We start from the raw sequence: 24,571 nt of genomic DNA, 5'->3' as shown, positions 1-24,571 counted from the left end.
TCAGCTCTGTTTTCTGGAACCCTTTTTGCAGAAGAGAGCAATTCAGCTTTTGGTAGAACTCTAGTGCTAGCTCAACGTGGATCCCTTTACTAAAATCGTCACGAGTAGGACCTGTCGACATAGCAAAGAAAAAAATAGGCGATTGCCTATTTGAAGTTTATAAAGAAGGCAGGAAGGGACATGGAGAAAGAGGAGGATGAGCCTTAAGAAAGAAAGGGGCTCTAGTTTCTTTAACCAAGCCCAGAATTACTGATGTCAAGCTGGTCCAAGGACCCAAACCGTGGGGCAGTGTAGGTCACACTCGCTCTGATATTCAGCCAACTGCATAAAGAAGCTGCCAAAGAAACTCAAAGGAAATCATAACTCTTGCAAAACGAAGGACAGAGAGTGCGCAAAGGATCCCAATTCAGATGGGAAAGCCGCCGGGCGGTCCCAGCTCAGCGCGGGGCTTTCCACACCGCCCCGGCGTCAGTAGGCTAGCTGCAGGTCAGCTGTACCTAAAGCAGTTTTGCTAAAGGGTGTGAAGAAAACACTTAAGTGTAAAACTCACTCCCTGGATCCTCAAGGAGCTCACAACCGCGCTGGAGAGATTAGCGGAGTAACTAACACTCCAGGGCGGTCAATGGAACGTGACAAACGAGTTGGCAGGGGCCTCGAAGGCCGCGGAATTTACAGTTAAGGATCATTTGGGGCTTGTCCGGGAAGACTTGCAGAGGTGGGATGTAAACTAGGCGCTAAGTGGCGGGAAGGCGTGGCGCGGGGAACCCCAGGCTCGGGGGGCAGGGGCCGCCCCGGGGCGCGCGCGGGGGGGTGGGGGGGCAGGCCTGACCCCTGGGGCCACGGCGCGTGCGCAGTGTCGCGCTGGCGCCGAGCGCGCGGCCCGCGCGAAGCCGGCCAGGACCCGCGGGCGCGAGACCCCGAGCGCCAAGGCGGGAAAAGGCGCGCGCATGCGCGGCTCGGAGGTTCGGGCTCGCCGGGATGGGGAAGGGGAGGTGGAGTTTCCAAGAGGGAACTTGACCCGTTAGCAGCCGCGGCCATGGCGGCGCGCTCGCCGCCCTCGCCGCTCCCTCCGCCCCCAGCGCGACAGTTGGGCCTCTGGTCCCCACGTGTCGGGCGGGGAGCTGTGGCACACGCAGTGCGCAGCGAGGCCTCGGGTCTTGCGAGCGCCGTGCGGGAGGGCGTCGTGGACAAGAACGATATATGCTGGCGGGGCGAGGAAGGGTCAGGGGGCCGGCGAGGGCCCCGGCGGGCAGCTCCGGCTCAGGCTCCCCTCCTCAGCTCGCCCACGGGGTCCAAGCGGCTAGAGGGCATCTCGGTAGAGGAGGCGATGGTGACCCGGACGCAGCTGCTGGAGGAAGAGCTGAGCAGCCTAAAGGAGGAGCTGGCCCTGTGTCAGGTATCGAGTGGCCGCCGGGCTCCCCCTGCACGGCGGGGCCCGCGCCGGGGCCGGGGCCGGGGCCGGGGGCGGGCGGGCGGGGCGGGGGGGGCGCGCCCCTCTGCCGCGGCCTCAGGCTGCGCCGCCGCTGCTGGGCTGTGCAGCTGCGCGGGCTCGGGACCCACCCACCTCCGCCCGGCGTCGCTCCCTCCCGGAGTCCACACCCGGCCCGGCGCGCCGCTCGGGCCCGCTCCCGCCCCGCTGCGGACCCGCCGGGCGGGGCGGGGGTCGCCGCGGGGCCCGGGTCTGGGCGTCCTCGCTGGGACGCCCCCGAACGGTGCAGTCGCGTCGCCCCGGCCCCGCCCCAGCCCCTCCCCCTCCCCTCCCCTCCCTCCCCTCCCTCCCCTCCCCCTCCCCCGAGTTCTCGGGCCGGGCTGTTCAGTGGCACTTGGAAGAGGAGTTCCACGCAGTCCACAAGTTGAAATGTTGAACGGGAAAAGTTGACCACACGTCTGTTAAAACAAAAACCCATCCACGAGGGAGCGTGTTTCTCATTTTCAAACCCACGCTGGTTCTTAAGGTGACTTAAGGGAAACCTAAGTGGTAAACACAGACCAGTAATTTTTAGGGGAATCTTAGGCCGAGAACTTTTCACGCGTAACAACAGATGATGCTTAATGTTTATTAACCAGCTATACTATTTCTATAGCGCTTGAAATATTTGATTTTCACATCGTCTTGGCAGTGAAAAGCATTTACTAAATCAATTATGTTCATTTATTTGGCTGCTGTTTGTAGAGTGATTAAAGATGGCTTGACTGCGCTCATGTCCGAGGAGATTAGGTTTTATTTTAGTTTTGCATCTTCAGCATTCTCTCTCCTCTTATTTTACCAGAGCCTTTAGACAGGGTTGGGCGATGTGAATGCTGGGGATTCACTCAACAATAAATCTTTTAGTCACTGTCTCCAAGATAGAACCAGTTAGGACCCGCTAACCACAAAGGTAACTTTATGAACGGTATCATCAGTTTAGAATAGTAAAAATTCATGAAATTCGTTCACTCTTATAGTTTGTTCTATTGGATTCTTTTGCCCCCCCCCCCCCCCCCCCCCCGTAGGTCCTTTCTGATTGAGTCAAGGCTTTAAAACAACCAAGACAACTTTGTTCAAATTGAATATGCCTTTGCTCAAACAGGCTGGGGAAATACGATGTGTGTGACTGTTCCCACTTCCTGTTCTTCATTGGATGAGGAGCAAAGGAACAAATAAGAGACACCAGTGAACTGAAGCATTTTGTCCTGTACACACTTTACCCTTGGATAAAGATATTAACCCATGATAGAGGCTTTTGTTACTTTAGCTAGTCCTAATCTAAGATGCTATTTGCCCATACCTTCTATACTCTTCCCCTTTCCTTTCTCTGTTTATCCCAGTTACAACTGACTAAAGAGCTGAGATACTTTTTATGACTTGATTAAGGAAATTACTCTGTTGTAAACAGCCCACTGATCCTCCCCCCGCCCCATCCCATTCCCTGTTCTTTACAAATGGAATTTCAAATACAGTGTGGGCCCCTGTGACTTTAAAATATATGGACTAGAAAAATGATTAAAGTACTCTAGGTGGATGTAAGAATAGAGATGGTCATGATTAGGCTAGAATGATGGTTCTTGAGATTTTTCTAATATTGACACTGTTAGATGATCATAGGCATTCCAGTAATATGAGATGGGATTGGCAGTATCCCATTCAAAACTGTGGTCAAACCACACTCATGCTCTTGGAGAAACTTGGGAGAAATAATAATTGAAGTCCCAATTATTTTATTAAAAAAGCATTTATGTAATTAAACACTCACTTTTAGATCTTTTTTATTTGTTCTACTCACTCAGCTAGAAGTCACATTACCCAAGAATACATAGTATTAACCCTGCTTTTCAAACCTTTCAAAAATTATAACCCAAAATAAATGCATTTTGTCTTAACCTAGTAAGTAGGCACACATACACATACCTAGGTTTTCAGAAAGAGTATTCACTTTAACTGTTTGTCATGGACTCTGCTTTTTCTTTTAAATTCTACTTTTTAACAAAATGCTGCTCAGATCTACTAGATTAATTTGACACAGTAATGGATCCAAAGTACAGTTTGGGGGAAAAGAATCCTGCAAATTAGTCTCTGGTCATAAATAGTAGCTTCATACAGGTTAGTTGGTTCTTTTTCCACATTTAGCTTACAGGAATTCAATTATACGTACTTTGTGGGGAATTGAAAGTTTGAGTGGTTCCATGTTCCATTCTACCCCATTGGAATCAGTTCAAAGTGTTTCTTATGTGATTGTAATATTAATTGTTTTTTCGTAGGCTCCAAACTAGCAAGCAACTTATACATAGTGCTTAGCTGAAGAAAACATGATTAAATAACTTCAGTGTGGGGAGAAAAGCTGTCTGTATTGGACCTACTGAGGATAAGACATTAGCTTCCCAATGTAGCTTTTTCCTAATGAAATTTCAAGGGTGCTTCAAAGGACAATTTTAAGTTCACGGCATTTATGCCTTTTTCATTGATTTCGAATCAAGCTTCACCATACTCTTAATTTTGATCATGAATTTCAAGAATGTGTTCTATTTGCAGTTCAGGGTATTACAAGTATGTATATATGTACATTTATCACCATTTCACCACCATTCTGTTAGAATACCAGAAGGGAAGTAATACTACATATGTGTAATACACATATACATATATACTTGTGATGCATGTATGTATATCAAAACTTATTTCCTTTTTCAGTAGCAACTGAAAGTATTCACTAACCCTATAAACCAATTTCAGGTTAAAAATTATTTAGGGCATTTAAATGAAATATATGTTGATACCTGGCTGGATCAGTTGGTAGAGCATGCAGTTCTTGATCTCCAGGTGGTGAGAGGTCAATCCCTGCTTTAGACATAGAGTTTACTTAAAAAATGAAATATAAAAAATAAATGATATAGATGTTTATTACTTCAACTTTAGTGATGAAACCAAGTTTAATGTAGCATGTGATGTTGGAATTAAGATTATATGACTAGTGAACTCAGCCAGTTCTATTTTTTGTCCCATATTTAGATCTTTCATCCATTTTGAGTTTATCTTTGTGTATGGTGTAAGAGAATGGTCCAGTTTCATTCTGCATGTGGCTGTCCAATTTTCTCAACACCATTTGTTGAAGAGACCGTCTTCTTTTCCAGTGGATATTCTTTCCTGCTTTTTTGAAGATGAGTTGACCATAGAGTTGAGGGTCCATTTCTGGCTTCTGTTCCATTGATCTGTGTATCTGTTTTTGTGTCAGCACTGTCTTGATTACAGCTTTGTAATACAGCTTGAAGTCAGGCATTGTGATGCCCCCAGATTTGGTTTTCTTTGTCAACATTCCTCTGGCTATTCGGGGTCTTTTCTGGTTCCATACAAATTTTAAGATTATTTGTCCCAACTCTGTGAAGAAAGTCCATGGTATTTTCATAGGGATTACATTTAATATGTAAATTTCTCTGGGTAGTGTGGACATTTTCACAATATTTATTCTTCCAATCCATGAGCATGGAATGTTTTTCCATCTTTTTACGTCTTCCTCAATTTCTTACCCGCGTGTTCTGTAGTTTTTAGAGAGCCAGTTCCTTTTTTTTTTCTTAAGATTTATTTATTCATGAGAGACATACACAGAGAGGCAGAGACACAGGCAGAGGGAGAAGCTGACTCTTTGCAGGGAGCCCATTGCGGGACTCGATCCCCGGACCTGAGATCATGCCCTGAGCTGAAGGCAGATGCTCAACCACTGAGCCACCCAGGTGTCCCTGAGCCAGTTCTATTTTTTGTTAGATATTTAGGTATGTTGCAAATTTATCCAGTCATTCATGAAAAAAAAAAAATTGAGAACCTACTGTATAATTAGAATCCTTACCAATGTTAGTAGTTGTATTTTGGTATGTGAATCTTTTTTGTGCAATTATTTTTTATAATGATTTTTATTGAGAGGCTGCTTTGTGCCATATTTTGTAATTAAACTCATTCCATTGTTTTCCTTGGGTTCTGATAGGCAAATTATTTATTTAAATATAGGAAATAGTTTTCATGTTTGTTGAATTAATTCCTCCAGTAGAGGTCAGTTGAGGGTCTTTTATGTTGCCAGACAATAAACTAGGTGCTGGGAGAGTATGTACCCAGTGAAAAAGACAGTTTTGGATATCCATGTCTGCAAAGCTGATACTTATTTCCATGCCGGCTGATAAATGAAGGTCAAGGCTAATCCATTATTAAGATAATTTATAGATCCAAATCTCTAAGCATTTAGTCAACTCTTATAGGCTGAGTTTAATAAACTTTGTGAGGAGTAGGGTTTTTAAATTTAAATTATTATTGTTATTATGTTTTTTAGTAATCTCTATACCCAGCGTGGTATTGATCTCAACCCCAAGAACCAGAGTCACATACATTTCTGACTGAGCCAGCTAGGCACCCCTAATTTAAAATTTAGATTATTTTATTCTGTGTCAAAGTTATAGAATAAGAATAAATTATGAGTAGTCTTTAAAGGCTTTTATTTTTAATGTTTTTAAAAGAACATATTTATGTGCCCAAAGGAAGGGAAACCATAAGAAAATAGTTTCCTGTTTTAGTAATGTCTGGAGTAGTTTGGAAGTTATTTTTGTTTTTTAGGGGAGCTCTATTTCTTTTTGCATATGAAAGAGGGTCCTTTTAGTATTTAGGGGTGTAACCCACATTGAAGATGATACATCATTTAAATAACTGAAAAGCTCACAAAAACAATGTAATAGTCTCATAATCCATTCAAAGCATTTTATTACTAGCAAAAAAACTTGCTTTTTTTTTTTTTCCCAAATCAGGAATCCCTTATAAATTTGAATATTTTTAGGTGACAGAATCTGACTACTGTGCTGGCTATAAAATAAAAAAAAAAATGTTTAGAAATTTGGAAATTAGAGAAAAAAAGAGAATGTTGTTATTTGCTCATGGTGCGGATGAAGTAACCATTATAGAAATAACCATTAACTATAACAACAATGGAAAAAGAAAAAAAATGTGTAAATTAAAATGTAAAGATTTTTTTCATCAGATTTTTTTTTTCATCAGATTTTTAAGATCCTTGCTATATCTCATCAGATTTTTTGCTATATTTCATCAGATTTTGCTATATTTCATCAGATTTTTAAGATCCTTGCTATATCTCTTTCACTGTGCTAGAGCTAAATCCTTTGTTATTAAGTCTTATTTAAATGGAAGTAAATTTTATGAGTATTGAAAACCTATTCTTTTACATTTTTATTAATGCTAGCCTTTCTTGCTTGTATTTTAGGTAGAAAATTTGGGGTGAGAATACACATAAATCTTTGCTATTTTGTTTTGAAGTGAGCTGAAAGAGAAATTTATTGATAATATTGGTTTCAAAAGATTTTGTAATTTCCTCAACATACCTTTTAAAAATAGAAATATTAGAGCACATTATGTTTCATGGCTTATTTTTTCTTACCTTCCAGGCAAGTTTTGACATGCGATTTATATACTGACATTTCTTGTCTTTACTTGAATTATTTCAATACCCAAATTCTAAATTCTTGCTTCTAAAGAGGTAAAGTAAAGCATGATATATAGGAATGTTAGGGAAGGTAGTCCTCTCTAGTACTCAAGCTATCAGAAGTCTTTTGAAAACAAGTAAGTAAGCAATCGAACAAAGTAAATCAAAGATTTGAGCTTTAAAAAATGAAAATATAAAATTTTAGAAGAAAGTATAGGTAGATAGGTTTCTAATCTCTGAGAAGGCCAGTTAGAAAAGTTCATATGTAAAGTACATAAGCCATAATGGAAAAAATGGAAAATTTTAATATATAAAATAAATAATTACCCTTCTCCAAAAAAAGAGAGAGCTCAGAGCTGCTGCTGCCCTGCATGTGTCAGCTCAGCCCTATTGGTGCTCTGATGCTCTCAAAGAGGGACATGACAGCTTTCTGAATGGATTTTTCTTTTTTTTTTCCTTTTTTTTTAATAAATTAATTTTTATTGGTGTTCAATTTACCAAAATACAGAATAACACCCAGTGCTCATCCCGTCAAGTGTCCCCCTCGGTGCCCATCACCCATTCACCCCCACCCCCCGCCCTCCTCCCCTTCTACCACCCCTAGTTCATTTCATGGAGTTAGAAGTCTTTATGTTCTGTCTCCCTTTCTGATATTTCCCACACATTTCTTCTCCCTTCCCTTATATTCCCTTTCACTATTATTTATATTCCCCAAATGAATGAGAACATACACTGTTTGTCCTTCTCCGATTGACTTACTTCACTCAGCATAATACCGTCCAGTTCCATCCACGTTGAAGCAAATGGTGGGTATTTGTCGTTTCTAATGGCTGAGTAATATTCCATTGTATACATAAACCACATCTTCTTTATCCATTCATCTTTCTTTTTAAAATCTTTTTTTAAATTTTTTAAATTTTTTTAAATTTTTTTAAAATTTTTATTTATTTATGATAGTCACAGAGAGATAGAGAGAGAGGCAGAGACACAGGCAGAGGGAGAAGCAGGCTCCATGCACCATGCTTTTGTTTCTTTTGCCTTCGAGGATGTATCTTGCAAGAAGTTACTGTGGCTGAGTTCAAAAAGGGTGTTGCCTGTGTTCTCTAGGATTTTGATGGAATCTTGTCTCACATTTAGATCTCTCATCCATTTTGAGTTTATCTTTGTGTATGGTGCAAAAGAGTGGTCTAGTTTCATTCTTCTGCATGTGGATGTCCAATTTCCCCAGCATCATTTATTGAAGAGACTGTCTTTCTTCCAATGGATAGTCTTTCCTCCTTTATCAAATATTAGTTGACCATAAAGTTCAGGGTCCACTTCTGGGTTCTCTATTCTGTTCCATTGATCTATGTGTCTGTTTTTGTGCCAGTACCACACTGTCTTGATGACCACAGCTTTGTAGTACAACCTGAAATCTGGCTTGTGATGCCCCCAGCTATGGTTTTCTTTTTTAAAATTCCCCTGGCTATTCGGGGTCTTTTCTGATTCCACACTAATCTTAAAATAACTTGTTCTAACTCTCTGAAGAAAGTCCATGGTATTTTGATAGGGATTGCATTAAACGTGTGAATTGCCCTGGGTAACATTGACATTTTCACAATATTAATTCTGCCAATCCATGAGCATGGAATGTTTTTCCATCTCTTTGTGTCTTCCTCAATTTCTTTCAGAAGTGTTCTATAGTTTTTAGGGTATAGATCCTTTACCTCTTTGGTTAGGTTTATTCCTAGGTATCTTATGCTTTTGGGTGCAATTGTAAATGGGATTGACTCCTTCATTTCTCTTTCTTCAGTCTCATTGTTAGTGTATAGAAATGCCATTGATTTCTGGGCATTGATTTTGTATCCTGCCACGCTACCAAATTGCTGTATGAGTTCTAGCAATCTTGGGGTGGAGGCTTTTGGGTTTTCTATGGAGAGTATCATGTCATCGGCGAAGAGGGAGAGTTTGACTTCTTTGCCAATCTGAATGCCTTTGATGTCTTTTTGTTGTCTGATTGCTGAGGCTAGGACTTCCAATACTATGTTGAATAGCAGTGGTGAGAGTGGACATCCCTGTCTTGTTCCTGATCTTAGGGGAAAGGCTCCCAGTGCTTCCCCATTGAGAATGATATTTGCTGTGGGCTTTTCATAGATGGCTTTTAAGATGTTGAAGAATGTTCCTTCTATCCCTACACTCTGAAGAGTTTTGATCAGGAATGGATGCTGTATTTTGTCAAATGCTTTCTCTGCATCTAATGAGAGGATCATATGGTTCTTGGTTTTTCTCTTGCTGATATGATGAATCACATTGATTGTTTTACGAGTGTTGAACCAGCCTTGTGTCCCGGGGATAAATCCTAGTTGGTCATGGTGAATAATTTTCTTAATGTGTTGTTGGATCCTATCCTATTGGCTAGTATCTTGTTGAGAATTTTTGCATCCATGTTCATCAGGGATATTGGTCTGTAATTCTCCTTTTTGGTGGGGTCTTTGTCTGGTTTTGGAATTAAGGTGATGCTGGCCTCATAGAATGAATTTGGAAGTACTCCATCTCTTTCTATCTTTCCAAACAGCTTTAGTAGAATAGGTATGATTTCTTCTTTAAACGTTTGATAGAATTCCCCTGGGTAGCCATCTGGCCCTGGACTCTTGTGTCTTGGGAGGTTTTTGATGACTGCTTCAATTTCCTCCCTGGTTATTGGCCGGTTCAGGTTTTCTATTTCTTCCTGTTCCAGTTTTGGTAGTTTGTGGCTTTCCAGGAATGCATCCATTTCTTCTAGATTGCCTAATTTATGGGCGTAGAGCTGTTCATAGTATGTTTTTAAAATCGTTTGTATTTCCTTGATGTTGGTAGTGATCTCTCCTTTCTCATTCATGATTTTATTAATTTGAGTCTTCTCTCTCTTCTTTTTAATAAGGTTGGCTAATGGTTTATCTATCTTATTAATTCTTTCAAAGAACCAACTCCTGGTTTTGTTGATCCGTTCCACAGTTCTTCTGGTCTCGATTTTCTTGAGTTCTGCTTGACTTTTAATTAACTCTCTTCTTCTGCTGGGCATGGGGTCCATTTGCTGTTTTTTCTCTAGCTCCTTTATGTGTAAGGTTAGCTTTTGTATTTGAGTTCTTTCCAGTTTTTGAATGGATGCTTGTATTGCGATGTATTTCCCCCTCAGGACTGCTTTTGCTGCATCCCAAAGATTTTGAACGCTTGTATCTTCATTCTCATTAGTTTCCATGAATCTTTTTAATTCTTCCTTAATTTCCTGATTGACCCTTTCATCATTTAGCAGGATGGTCCTTAACCTCCACGTGTTTGTGGTCCTTCTAAACTTCTTGTTGTGATTTAGTTCTAATTTCAAGGCATTATGGTCTGAGAATATACAGGGGACTATCCCGATCTTTTGGTATCATTTCAGAACCGATTTGTGACCCAGTATGTGGTCTATTCTGGAGAAAGTTCCATGTGCTCTGGAGAAAGTTATGTGCACTTGAGAAGAATGTGTATTCAGTTGAGTTTGGATGTAAAGTTCTGTAGATATCTGTGAAATCCTTCTGGTCCAGTGTATCATTGAAAGCTCTCGTTTCTTTGGAGATGTTGTGCTTAGAAGACCTATCGAGTATAGAAAGAGCTAGATTGAAGTCACCAAGTATAAGTGTATTATTATCTAAGTATTTCCTCACTTTGGTTATTAATTGGTTTAAATATTTGGCAGCTCCCACATTCGGGGCATATATATTGAGGATTGTTAAGTCCTCTTGTTGGATAGATCCTTTAAGTATGATATAGTGTCCCTCTTCATCTCTCACTACAGTCTTCGGGGTAAATTTTAGTTTATCTGATATAAGGATGGCTACCCCTGCTTTCTTTTGAGGACCATTTGAATGGTAAATGGTTCTCCAACCTTTTATTTTCAGGTTGTAGGTGTCCTTCTGTCTAAAATGAGTCTCTTGTAGACAGCAAATAGATGGGTCCTGCTTTTTTATCCAGTCTGAAACCCTGCACCTTTTGATGGGGTCATTATGCCCGTTCACGTTCAGAGTTACTATTCACAGATATGAGTTTAGTGTCATCATGATATCTATTCAGTCCTTGTTTTTGTGGATTGTTCCACTGAACTTCTTCTTAAAGGGGAATTTTAAGAGTCCCCCTTAAAATTTCTTGCAGAGGTGGTTTGGAGGTCACATATTCTTTCAGTTCCTGCCTGTCTTGGAAGCTCTTTATCTCTCCTTCCATTCTGAATGAGAGCCTTGCTGTATAAAGTATTCTTGGTTGCATGTTTTTCTCATTTAGGACCCTGAATATATCCTGCCAGCCCTTTGTGGCCTGCCAGGTCTCTGTGGAGAGGTCTGCTGTTACCCTAATACTCCTCCCCATAAAAGTCAGGGATTTCTTTTCTCTGCTTAAGGATCTTCTCTTTATCTTTGGAATTTGCAAGCTTCACTATTAAATGTCGTGGTGTTGAACGGTTTTTATTGATTTTAGGGGGGGATCTCTCTATTTCCTGGATCTGAATGCCTTTTCCTTTCCCAGATTAGGAAAGTTTTCAGCTAGGATTTGTTCAAATACATATTCTGGCCCTCTGGCCCTTTCGGCGCCCTCGGGAACCCCAATTAAACGTAGGTTTTTCTTCCTCAGGCTGTCGTTTATTTCCCTTAATCTGTCTTCATGGTATTTTAATTGTCTGTCTCTTTTTTCCTCAGTTTCCCTCTTTGCCATCAACTTGTCTTCTGTGTCACTCACTCGTTGTTCCACCTCATTCACCGTCGTCGTTAGGACTTCTAGTTTGGATTGCATCTCATTCAATTGATTTTTAATTTCTTCCTGATTGGATCTAAATTCTGCAGTCATGATGTCTCTTGAGTCCTTTATGCTTTTTTCTAGAGCCACCAGTAGCTGTATAATAGTGCTTCTGAATTGGCTTTCTGACATTGAATTGTAATCCCGATTTTGTAACTCTGTGGGAGAGAGGACTGTTTCTGATTCTTTCTTTTGAGGTGAGGTTTTCCTTCTAGTCATTTTGCTCAGTGCAGAGAGGCCAAAAACAAGTTGTATTGGGAAAAGGAGAAAAAGAGAGAGAAGGAAAGAAAAGAGAAAAAGAAAAAAGAAAAAGAAGAAAAAAAGGAAAAAAGAGAAGAAAAAAGAGAAAGAAAAAGAAAGAAAGGTGATAAAAAAAGGGTGGGGGAAGCAATCAGAAATCAAAAAGAAAAACAAAACAAAACAAAAAAACACAGGGGAGAATCTTCTGATTCTGTATACTTTAAGTCCCTTGACTTCCCCTGGAACTTGTCCCTCTAGCTGGTCTTCTGGGGGAGGGGCCTGTTGTGCTGATTTTCAGGTGTTAGCACTTGGGTGAGCTGCTCTGCCCCCTGCCTGGTGCAGGGCTCAGTGGGGGTTGTTTACCCCGTGAGGCCCCAGGAGGAACAGCCACAGTGGCTAAGGCAACTCTGGAAACCTGGATTCAGCTCCTGCAGTAAGTCCGGAGCTCTCTGTCTGCAGGGCCTGGAGGCTCCGGGGCGGGGCCGCTGATCTGCTCAGCCCCGGGCAGGAGGGTCCTTGCTGTCCTGGGCCCTCCCGGCCTCTGCCTATCCTGGGGGAGGCCGGATCCTGGGCTGTGTCCCGGCGCCCTGTGCTCCGGGGCCTGCGCTGTTGGATTCGCGCTCCCCGCCCGCAGCCGCCTCTCTGCGGAGCTGCCGCCCGAGGCCCTCCGAGCTGCTTCCGGAGCCGCGCAGCCCCCTCCGCGGAGCCGCAGCCCGAGCCCCTCCGATCTGCTCCGGGTCAGTGCGTGCTCGCTGTAGCCCCTAGTCAGCTTGGCGCTGAATGGATTTTTCTTAAGAAATGTGCGAGTGTTTATGCAGTTCATGATACCAGCCCCTCATCCTCGCAGTTACTGTCACTTGGCTTTTTCTCAATAGGCTTCATCTTTGTTTATTTATTTTTTTAATGGGGGAAGTTTTGCTCTTACCCCTACATCCTATATTCGTTCCCTCCCCCGACCCCTCCTAGGTACAGAATTATGAGATTCTGAAAAAAAAAAAAAAGAAAATCATTCTTCCATTAAAGAAAAAAACAAACTCCATCATAAATAAAGGTAAATAAGCAACAACATACTAGGGAAAAATTTTTGTGACGCATTTGGTAGACATAAGTCTAATTTTAAGATTTCCAGCAATAACTTTTATATTTTATTGGCAGAACTTCAGCCACATTCCATAGGTAAGAGAGGCCAGTATTTTAACTGGGTAGCAGAGAGCCAAACGGTTGCTATTATTAACAGGAAGGAGAAAATGGATGATGGACGCAGACACAGATAGAAATATCAGCCACCAAGCAAACCCAACCAATCAAATATAGTATGAAATGAAATATACTGTGGTAAAAAAATTAAACAGGGTAAAAGGGTTATCAGAGACTTACGGGTTTTGGGTGGCTGTTAATATAGAAGTCAGGGAAGAATTCTCTTGAGGTGACATTTAAGCAAAGGCCTGAATGAAGTGAGGAAAAATTTACATGAAAATGTGGTGGATGATAGACGTGCAAAGGCCCTGGAACAAGTAAAACAAGAAAAACCGTGTGAATAATGAATGGAGAGAGTGATAGATGAGGGTGGAGAGGTATGTATGGGGTCAGATAATGTGAGGTTTTTGTAACCTTGATACTGAGTCTGGATTATTTCCTAATCTGAATAGAATCCACTGGAGGATTTTGAGGTATAAGGAGGCTAGGGGACCATCTGGATGGCTAGGCAAGAGAAGGGGTTGATTTGGAGTAGGAGAATGGTGGTGGAGGTGGTGAGAAGTGATTAGAATGGGATATGTGTTGTAGGTAAACACAATAGGATTTACTGATTGTTTGGATATGAAGTGTACGGAAAAGAGAATAATCAATTGACATGTAGGTATTAGGCCTTTGAACAGGTGATTAGATGATGGTGTCCTTTTCTTAGCTGCAGAGGAGTAGGTTTGTGAAAGAGTAGGAAATAAAGAATTTTTTTAGATAAATTAAATTTGAGATAACTATTAGGTATTCAAGTGAAGTTATTGAGTAGGCAGTTGGAAAGCAGGTATGCTTACCACTATACCACCAACGCAGGGTAAGCAATTGGAGATTGGGAGTCTGCACTAGGGGTGGAGAAAACCGCTTAAGATGGAAATATGGAAGTCTCAGTGTATAGTTGATGGATAAAACTGTGTGACTGAATGAATTCCCCTAGAGCAGTGGTTCTCAACCTTGAGTGCACAGAATCACTTGAGAAAATTTGAAAAAATACTGGCGCTTGGACCTTACCTGAAACCAATTAAGTCAGAATCTCTAGATCATCACTATTTTTTAAAATTTCCCCCAAAGTGACTCCCAGCTCTCAATTACAGTTGTCTAACAACTGAACTGGGCATTAAGGACTAAAATTGCCCATTGTCTATGGGATTTGGCTACATAGAGGACCGTGGAAAAGAAATTTAATATCTTGGTGGGGAGGGACATCTGAGTGGAGGAAGTAATAGAGTGAACATGGAGTGAGGAAGTGGAGACTGTGATTATAGGCGACTGTTCAAGGAATTTTGCTGAAAACGGGAGCTGAAAAAATGGGGCAGTAAATAGACAACAATTCTCTTTTAGAGCAAATTTACTGTGATATTGAGTATTGAGTATTCCAACATTTACACCCTAAAGTATGGGTGGTAGAAATAGTAAAAGTGAATGTGAGGGACCAGTATAAGAACTTTAAAAATAAAGCTTTCCTGTTATACTTTGCAAGAATCTATTTTATAGTTAGAGAACTGGGAATCAAGTGATTTTTTTCCATTTTAAAATTTAATATAGTGTCTTCTCTGATTAGGTACAAAGCAATGCATTAAAAATGTCTTTTGTTTCTTTAAGGCTGATAAAGAATTTGTATGGTCTTTGTGGAAACGTCTCCAGGTGACAAACCCAGATGTCACACAAGCAGTCAGTTTGGTTGTGGAAAGGTGAGCTCCCAAGTTATTTTTCTCTGAGTATTTGGGTTGTTGAATTTGTTTTGCTTATTCTTGAAATGAAAAGTTGGCATTAAGTCCCTAAAGAGATTTGATTTCCAAATAAATGTGGAGCATGATGTCCTGATTATTGGACTTACTTCAAGAGGTGCCAGTTCACCAAATACAAATAGGCCATATCTTCGGCTCATATTGTGATGTATTTGGAAAGTAAGAGATAAAACGGTGACTTAGGCACTTTTGTGTGTGTGTGTGTGTGTGTGTGTGTATATGTGTGTGTGTGTCTATGTGTCTGTATGTATCTGTGTATATGTGTGTTGTGCTATTATAGCTCAACTTTAAAAATCGGAGAAGTACCTATTACTTGGCTTTTTTACTCTGCCTCTCTTGACATCTTTCTAGACATGACCCTTCCTAGACATGGCTCATGTTGCCCCTGAGGTAACTGCAGTTTGTACTTTAAATCCTGAGATGAGCTTGCCAGAATAGAGTTAAGTGTTCTGGAATAGGCTGAGGAATTTCACTTAGCACTCTGTATTACCCTGTTGGGGATGCCTATTCATTTAACAATAGATTGTTGGGCCTCTCCTTGGTCATTAGAAACAGTGGAGTGATGCTGGGTACTCCTTATGAAATATTTAATATACAGTAGTCCCATGATGCTTAGCATAGCAATTAAAACACTTGCTTTCCTATTAAATGGATTTCAGTACATTGCCTAAGTGAGAAGCTAAGCTTATGGATGCCTTTTCCTTTTTCTTTATTGGAATCATGATTATATAAACTGAATATTATTTTTTGATAACTTGAATTATATTTACCTTTGATATGTCTAGCCCTAGGATCATTCCAATGTTGTCTGGAATTAACTTTTTGAAATCTGTGGTACGTACCTATATGTTTAGGTTATTGTGAACTCTTAAAATCGTATAATCACTTTCTTTTCATGTTGCTTATATGTATAGTTTAATCGGTTTTTCCTTTTTGATAATCCAAATTAAGCCTTTTGTTGAAATATCTTTGTTACTTCTTTAGTCATCTTTGAGATGAAATGTGATCACTCTCAATCCCGCTGTTTTTTAGCTGAATAACCATTCTAGAAGATATATTTTCAGGACTTCAGTAGTCCTTTTTGTGATTCTTTTGTTATCCTCCTCTCATTTTATTTGTATATATTTTCCAATTTTCTAATTTGGTATTTTTTTTAGACTCACTAAAACTGTCTTTAATTTTCACTTTCTTCTAGGTCAAGACAGAAACAAATATTAAAATGTTATTGGGTCATTGTCTCATCCTTTGAGATTTCTATTTTTCAGTACACAGTATACATGATATACATATAAAAGTACAGCTTGTAAATAACTGCACATATATTTGGGGGTGGATACTCAAAAACCTTTTTTTCTGATAATATATGTAATGGGAAATTTTGGAGATTATTACTTTACAGCTATGATTCTCAAAATTTTAATATGCACAAGATATACCTGATGAACTTATTATAATGCAGATCCCCAGGACTTTCCCCTTATCTACTGCATCTCTAGGGATGAGGTCCAGAGGTGTTTTAAAAATAAGCTTTCTGGGGCTGCCTGAGTGGCACAGTGGTTGAGCATCTGCCTTCGGCTCAGGTTGTGACCCTCGGGTCCTGGGATTGAGTCCTATATCAGGCTCCCGCAGGGAGCTTCTCCCTCTGCCTGTGTCTCTGCCTCATGAATAAATAAATAAAATCTTTAAAAAAAAAAAGCTTTCCAGATAATTCTGATATTGTCCATAGGTCATACTATGAAAGACTTTGAAATTGGAGACCTGTTTAAGTGGCATTTATACTTTTATGGTTATGTGAGCATCATTTCCTAAAGAACCATGTAGTATGTTTTCACCTTCTAAAAGGAAGAATAGCATACCATTTTATCTTTGTCTTTCCTAAAAGAATAGTCTCAATATCAAAGTCACATACATTGTCTTTCTGTTTGTCCAGTAGTTACCCAAATAATGCTATGTTTAAGTCTATTTAATATCTACACCTTGGTCTTCCTGGACATTATTTTTCCTTGGAATTTCTAACTTTTCTGCTTTTTCTTATAATAAAAATGTCTGTTTGTATAATGGTTGAAGATGTTCTTCCTTGAGCTCATTGGCTTCTGGTATGAATTTGGACCAATTGCTTTCCAAACCTATTCATAGGTATCATCCTAGAATTTCTTTTCATTGTATGCTTGGACTAGTTCACAATTCCTGGGATCCCACATCTTTCTTTCTCTTTTTTGGGGGTTAAATTTTCAAAATTATTTCTCAGAAAGGATGCACAAATGTTCCACTTTGTGACTCCTTACATGCCTGACAAGGTCTTTCGTTTGTCCTTGTGCTTGACTGATAGTTTAGCTGAACCTGAAATTTTATGTTCACATAATTTCTTTCAGATTTTTGAAGGTATAGGTGTAGTGTCTTCTTTTAGCATACAGAGGAACTGCCAAGTACATATGTGATCCCAGTGCAAGTGATCCTTTCTTCTTTCTAGGTAGCTTGCTTAAATTAAGCTTTTGGATTTTCTCTCTATATGTAATATTGTAAAATTTCAGTATCATCTGTTAATTTGTTTTTTTTTTTTTAAATCCAACCTTCTCAACCTTTGGTGAGCCTTTTCAAACTGAAGATTGAAGATTTTCTTTTGATTGAGGAAAGTTGTCTTCAGCCTTGCTGTAGGCAAATGCTGAGATGAGTGAGAAACTCAGTCTTTTGGTAAATGGTTCCTTTAATAGTCTTGATTTCTGTTGCCTTCTGGTCTCTGTATTTACTAATTGGTTACTTAGAGCCTTTCTCCAGGCTTTTTGAGAAAAAGCAGCTTCCTCTTCAACTGTAGGTATCATTTGGGTTTTGAATTATGATTTGTCTCCTCTGGGTTTGTGAGCACATCCTTCTGTCTTTCAGATGTTTCTCAAATTTATGGTCCATTTTGGCCCCTTTCCCATTTCCCATGCTGATAGAGATTTATTCAAGGCAGTGTGATTTATGAATTTCAGTATCATCTTCATCAAGTAAATCATCTTGAGGAAGTATAGTATCATTTTTAGTGATTATAATGTATTCTATTATTTTGATACATCATGTTTATATTTAATCAGTATTTTGCTTTTGTACATTAAGATTATTTTATTTAAAATTGTATGATGATGCTGTGATGAATGGCCTTGTGTAGATAAAGCTTTGTTTGCATTATTAGTTTCAAGTAGTGGTGCTGTTGTCATAGTGGCTGTGGTCTGGGATGGCTAAACATACTGAAATGAATAGGTTAATCCTGCTCAATTAAAGAATTACACTGCTCCAAGTACCCTTTTGGAAAAATTCTTACCTGTAATTCTTCTCTTTTTTTCACTTTTTGGCAGTATATTGTAATTTCCTGGTAAGTTTTTTGGTTGGATTTCTCTGTATACAGGCATACATTGGAGACGTTGTGGGTTTGGTTCCAGACCACTGCAATTAAACAAATATTGCAATAAAACAAGTCAAATGAAATTTTTGGTTGTCCAGTGCTTATAAACATGCTTACACTATACTGTAGCCTATTAGTATGTGGTAGCATTATGTCTAAAAAACAATGTACATACCTTCATTCAAAAGTACTAAGTTGGTCCCCCCCACCGCCAAAAAAATATACCCACAGTAGAATTTCTTTCAAAATTGGCGTCCTTTCAAACCTTGCTGCTCCTTTATCAACTAAGTTTCTGAAAGATTCTAAATCCTTTTGTTGTCATTTCAACAATCTTATGGTATCTTCACCAGGAAATCACTCAAGAAACCACTTCTTTGTTTATCCATAAGAAGCAGCTCATAATCTGTTAAAGTTATTATGGGATTGAAGCAGTTCAATCACATCTTCAGACTTGGCTTTTAATTCTAGTTCTCTTGCTATTTCCACCACACCTGCAATTACGTCTTCCACCAAAGTCTTGAATCCCTCAAAGTCCTCCATGAGAGGTTGGAATCGACTTCCTCCAAACTCTTGATATTGTTGATATTCTGTCCTCTTTCCATGGATCATGACTGTTCTTAATGGCATCCAGAATGGCGAATCTTTTCCAGAAGCTTTTCAATTGACTTTGCCTAGATCCATCAGAAAAATCATGATCTATGGCAGCTATAGCTTTACGAAATCAATTTCTTAAGTTACAAGACATGAGAGTTGAAATGACTTCTTGATCCATGGGCTTCAGAATGGTTGTTGTGTTAGCAGCCATGAAAGCATTTTCCATTATAGGTCTTGGGTGACCAGGTAGATTGTCAGTGAGCGGTAACATTTTGAAAGGAATCTTTTTTTTTTTTTTTTCCTAAGCAATAGTTCTTAACAGTGGTCTTAAAATATTCAGGAAACCATGTTATAAATAGATGTACTGTTATCCGGACTTTGGTGTTCTATTTATAGAGCACAGGCAAAGTAGATTTAGTGTAATTCTTAATGACCCTACAGTTTTCAAAATGGTAAATGAGGATTGGCTTCAACTTAAAGTCACCAGATGCGTTATTAGCCCCTAACAATAGAGTCAGCCTGTCCTTTGAAGTTTTGAAGCCAGGCATTGACTTCTCTCTAGCTATGGACATCCTAGATTGTGTCCTCTTCCAATACAAGGCTGTTTCATCTGTATTGAAGATCTGCCATTTAATGTAGCCACCTTTGTTAATTCTTTAAGCTCGATCTTCTGGATAACTTGCTACAGCTTGTATGTTAGCACTTGCTGCTTCACCTTGCACTTTTAGGTCATGATGATGATTTCTTTCCTTCAACTTCATGAACCAACCTCTGCTGGCTTCAGATTTTTCTTCTGTAGCTTCTTTACTTCTTCAGCTTCACAGAATTGAAGAGAGTTAGGCCTTGCTCTGGATTAGGCTTTGGCTTAAGGGAATGTTGTAGCTAGTTTGATCTTCTATCCAGGCCACTAAAACTTTCTCCATATCAGCAGTAAGGCTGTTTAGCTTTCTTATCATTCTTGTGTTCACTAGAGTAGAAACTTTAATTCCTTCAAGAATTTCTCCTTTGCATTCACACATGGCTAACGATTTGGTGCAAGAGGCATAGCTTTTGGCCTATCTTGGCTTTTGACATGCCTTTTTTTTTTTTTTTTACTAAGCTTAATTATTTCTGGCTTTTGATTTAAATATAGATGTGCAACTCTTCATTTCACTTGGAAACTAGAGACCTCTGTTGGTTTATTAATTGGCCTAATTTCAATATTGTTGTGTCTCAGGGAATAGGGAGGCCTGAGGAGAGAGAAAGAGATGGGGATATGGGGGAATGGCTAGTTGAGGGAACAGTCAGAGCACACTTATTTATCAATTGAGTTTGCCGTCTTATATGCATGTGGTCCGTGGTGACCCAAAACAGTTATAAGACTTTGAAATGTTGCAAAAATTACCAAAGTGTGACATAGAGACAAGAAGTAAGAAAATACTGTTGGAAAAGATGGTACCAATAGATTTACTTGACACAGGATTGTTACAAACCTTCCATTTGTGAAAAACTTGATATCTGCAAAGCGTAATGCACCAAAGCACAGTAAAACGAGGTATGCTTGTACATATATTTGTATGCATGTGTTTTACCTTTTATTATGGAATATTTCAATTAGAGGCAAAGGCAGAGATAAAATATTAATGAAATCCCATGTTTACTCATCACCCAGCTTAAACAGTTATCAACACATGACCAACCTTATTTTATCAGTAAACTTCTACTTCCTTCTTCTCTGTTCCCTTTACCGCTACTGGATTATTATTTTTTTTGGTATTTTTAATTTTTTTATCGGAGTTCAATTTGCCAACATTTAGCATAACACCCAGTATTCATTACTGTTGAACTCATGATAGTCTATAACTCATGCCTGAACAAAGGTAGTCTAATATACTCTTTACTTCAAAAGGCACATCACAGTTTTCTTGAACTTAGGAACACTAGGTAGCACTTTAGCAGTATGCCTGGTGATCATTTTTTTAAATTGTTTTTTTTTAAATATTTTTTTATTGGAGTTTGATTTGCCAACATACAGTATAACACCCAGTGCTCATCTCATCAAGTGCCCCCCTCAGTGCCCGACACCCAGTCACCCCATTCCCCCATCACCTCCCCTTCCACCACCCTTAGTTCATTTCCCAGAGTTAGGGAATGTTCTATGTCTCATGTTCTCATGTTCTGTCACCCTCTCTGATATTTCCCACTCCTTTTCTCTCCTTCCACCTTAATCTCTTTCACTATTTTTTATATTCCCCGAATGAATGAAACCATATAATGTTTGTTGTTCTCCGACTGACTTACTTCACTTAGCATAATACCCTCCAGTTCTATCCATGTTGAAGTAAATGGTAGGTATTCGTCTCCTCTGATGGCTGAGTAATATTCCATTGTATATATAGACCACATCTTCTTTATCCATTCATATTTTGATGGACACTGAGGCTCCTTTCACAGTTTGGCTCTTGTGGACATTTCTGCTATAAACATTGGGGTGCAGGTTTCACTGCATCTGTATCCTTGGGGTAAATGCCCAGCAGTGCAATTGCTGGGTCAAAAGGCAGATCTATTTTTACTCTTTGAGAAACCTCCACACAGTTTTCCAGAGTGGCTGTACCAGTTTACATTCCCACCAACAGTGCTAGAGGGTTACCCTACTTCACATCCTCTCCAACATTTGTGGTTTCCTGTCTTGTTAATTTTCCCCATTTTCACTGGTGTGAGGTGGTATCTCATTGTGGTTTTGATTTGTATTTCCCTGATGGCAAGTGAGGCAGGGCATTTTCTCATGTGCTTGTGGGCCATGTGTATGTCCTCTTTAGTGAAATTTCTGTTCATGTCTTTTGCCCATTTTATGACTGGATTGTTTGTTTCTTTGCTGTTGAGTTTAATAAGTTCTTTATAGATCTTGGATACTAGTCCTTTATCTGATACGTCATTTGCAAATGTCTTCTGCCATTCTGTAGGTTGTCTTTGAGTTTTGTTGACTGTTTCTTTCTTTTTTTAAAAGATTTTATTTATTTATTCATGAAACACACACACACACACACACACACACACACAGAGCGAGAGAGAGAGAGAGGCAGAGACACAGGCGGAGGGAGAAGCAGGCTCCATGCAGGGAGCCTGATGGGGGAATCGATCCCGGGACCCCAGGATCACACCCTGGGCCGAAGGCAGGTGCTAAACCACTGAGACAACCCAGGGATACCCTGTTGACTGTTTCTTTTGCTGTGCAGAAGCTTTTTATCTTGTTGAAGTCCCAATAGTTCATTTTTGCTTTGGTTTCCCTTGCCTTCATAGATGTATCTTGCAAGAAAGTTGCTGTGGCCAAGTTCAAAAAGGGTGTTGCCTGTGTTCTCCTCTAGGATTTTGATGGATTCTTGTCTCACAGTTAGATCTTTCATCCATTTTGAGTTTATCTTTGTGTCTGGTGTAAGAGAATGGTCTAGTTTCATTCTTCTGCACATGACTGTCCCATTTTCCCAGCACCATTTATTGAAGAGACTGTCATTTTTCCAGTGGATAGTCTTTCCTGCTTTGTCTAATATTAGTTGACCGTAGAGTTGAGGGCCCATTTCTGGGTTCTCTATTCTGTTCCATTAATCTTTGTGTCTGGTTTTGTGCCAGTACCACACTGTCTTGATGATCACAGCTTTGTAGTACAACTTGAAATCCGGCATTGTGATGCCCCCAGCTCTGGTTTTCTCTTTCAATATTCCCCTGGCTATTCGGGGTCTTTTCTGATTACACACAAATCTTGAGATTACTTGTTTCAACTCTCTTAATAGAGTCCATGGTGGGCAGCCCTGATGGTGCAGCAGTTTAGCGCCGCCTGCAGCCTAGGGTGTGATCCTGGAGACCCGGATCTAGTCCCACGTCGGGCTCCCTGCATGGAGCCTGCTTCTCCCTCTGCCTGTTTCTCTGCCTTTCTCTCTCTGTGTCTCTCATGAATAAATAAATAAAATCTTAAAAAAAAAGTCCATGTTATTTAGATAGGGATTGCATTGAACGTGTAAATTGCCCTGGGTAGCATTGACATTTTCACAATATTAATTCTTCCAATCCATGAGCATGGAATATTTTTCCACCTCTTTGTGTCTTCCTCAATTTCTTTCAGAAGTGTTCTGTAGTTTTCAGGGTATAGATTCTTTACGTCTTTGGTTAGGTTTATTCTTAGGTATCTTATGCTTTTGGGTGCAGTTGTAAATGGGATCGACTCCTTAATTTCTCTTTCTTCAGACTCATTGTTAGTGTATAGAAATGCCACTGATTTCTGGGCATTGATTTTGTATCCTGCCACACTGCCGAGTTGCTGTATGAGCTCTAGCAATCTTGGGGTGGAGTCTTTTGTCTTTCTGTGTACAGTATCATGTTATCTGTGAAGAGGGAGAGTTTGACTTCTTTGCCAATCTGAATGCCTTTTATTTCTTTTTGTTCCCTGATAGCTGAGGCTAGGACTTCTAGTACTATGTTGAATAACAGTGGTGAGAGTGGACATCCCTGTCGTGTTCCTGGTCTTAGGGGAAAGGCTTTCAGGGTTTCCCTTTTGAGAATGATATTTGCTGTGGGCTTTTTGTAGATGGCATTTAAGATGCCGAGGAATGTTCCCTTTATCCCTACACTCTGAAGAGTTTTGAGCAGGGATGGATGCTGTATTTTGTCAAATGCTTTCTTTGCGCCTATTGAGAGGATCACATGGTTCTTGTTTTGTTTCTTGTTGATATTATCTATCAGGTTGATTGTTTTACACGTGTTGAACCAGCCTTGCATCCCGGGGATAAATCCCACTTAGTTATGGTGAATTATCTTCTTAATGCACTGTATTGTCTAGTATCTTGTTGAGAATTTTTGCATCTGTGTTTCATCAGGGCTATTGGTCTAAAATTCTCCTTTTTGGTGGGGTCTTTGTCTGGTTTTGGAATTAAGGCGATGCTGGCCTCATAAAATGAGTTTGGAAGTATTCCGTCTCTTTTTATCTTTTGGAACAGCTCTAGTAGAATAGGTATTGTTTCTTCTTTAAACGTTTGGTAGAATACCCTTGAGAAGCCATCTGGCCCTGGATTTTTTGTGTCTTGGGAGATTTTTGATGACTGCTCCCTGGTTATTGGCTTGTTCAGGTTTTCTATTTCTTCCTGTTCCAGTTTGGTAGTTTGTGGTTTTCCAGAAATGCATTCATTGCATCTAGATTGCCTAATTTATTGGCATATAACTGCTCATAATATGCTTTTTAAATCGTTTGTATTTCCTTGGTATTGGTTGTGACATCCCTTTTTTCATCATTGATTTTATTAATTTGAGTCTCTTCTCTTTTGTTTTTAATAAGACTGGTTAATGGTTTGTCTATCTTATTAATTCTTTCAAAGAGCCAACTCCTAGTTTTGTTGATCTGTTCCACAGTTTTTCTGGTCTCTATTTCATTGAGTTCTGCTTGAATCTTTATTAACTCTCTTCTGCTGGGGTGTAGATTTTATTTGCTGTTTTTTTTTTTCTCCACTTCCTTTAGGTGCAAGGTTAGCTTGTGTATTTGAATTTTTTTAATTTTTTGAGGGATGCTTGTATTGTGATGTATTTCCCTCTCAGGACTGCTTTTGCTGTATCCCAAAGAATTTGAACAGTTGTATCTTCATTTTCATTAGTTTCCATGAATCTTTTTAATTCTTCTC

The 24,571-nt window shown here is 39.8% G+C and overlaps 1 protein-coding gene across 9 annotated transcripts in view; it reads left to right on the top strand.

Annotated features, from left to right (window-relative positions):
- Positions 1-852: 852 nt before the first annotated feature.
- Positions 853-24,571, top strand: part of CNTLN (centlein) — a 322,986-nt gene continuing 299,267 nt past the window's right edge. For 4 of the 9 annotated variants that reach the window (XM_072728210.1, XM_026001444.2, XM_072728209.1 and 1 more), the window contains exons 1-2: positions 853-1,396; positions 14,808-14,896. In XM_072728210.1, the coding sequence (XP_072584311.1) occupies positions 1,037-1,396; positions 14,808-14,896 (449 nt within the window). In that variant the 5' untranslated portion in view covers positions 853-1,036. The remainder of the gene's footprint in view (positions 1,397-14,807; positions 14,897-24,571) is intronic. The other 5 variants (XM_026001442.2, XM_072728206.1, XM_026001441.2 and 2 more) reach the window with 3 other exon arrangements.

Source organism: Vulpes vulpes, chromosome 12 (genome assembly GCF_048418805.1).
Source record: "Vulpes vulpes isolate BD-2025 chromosome 12, VulVul3, whole genome shotgun sequence".
Lineage (NCBI taxonomy): Eukaryota > Metazoa > Chordata > Mammalia > Carnivora > Canidae > Vulpes > Vulpes vulpes.
Note: the sequence above shows the minus strand (reverse complement) of the source record. Positions and strands in the feature narration are given on the sequence as shown.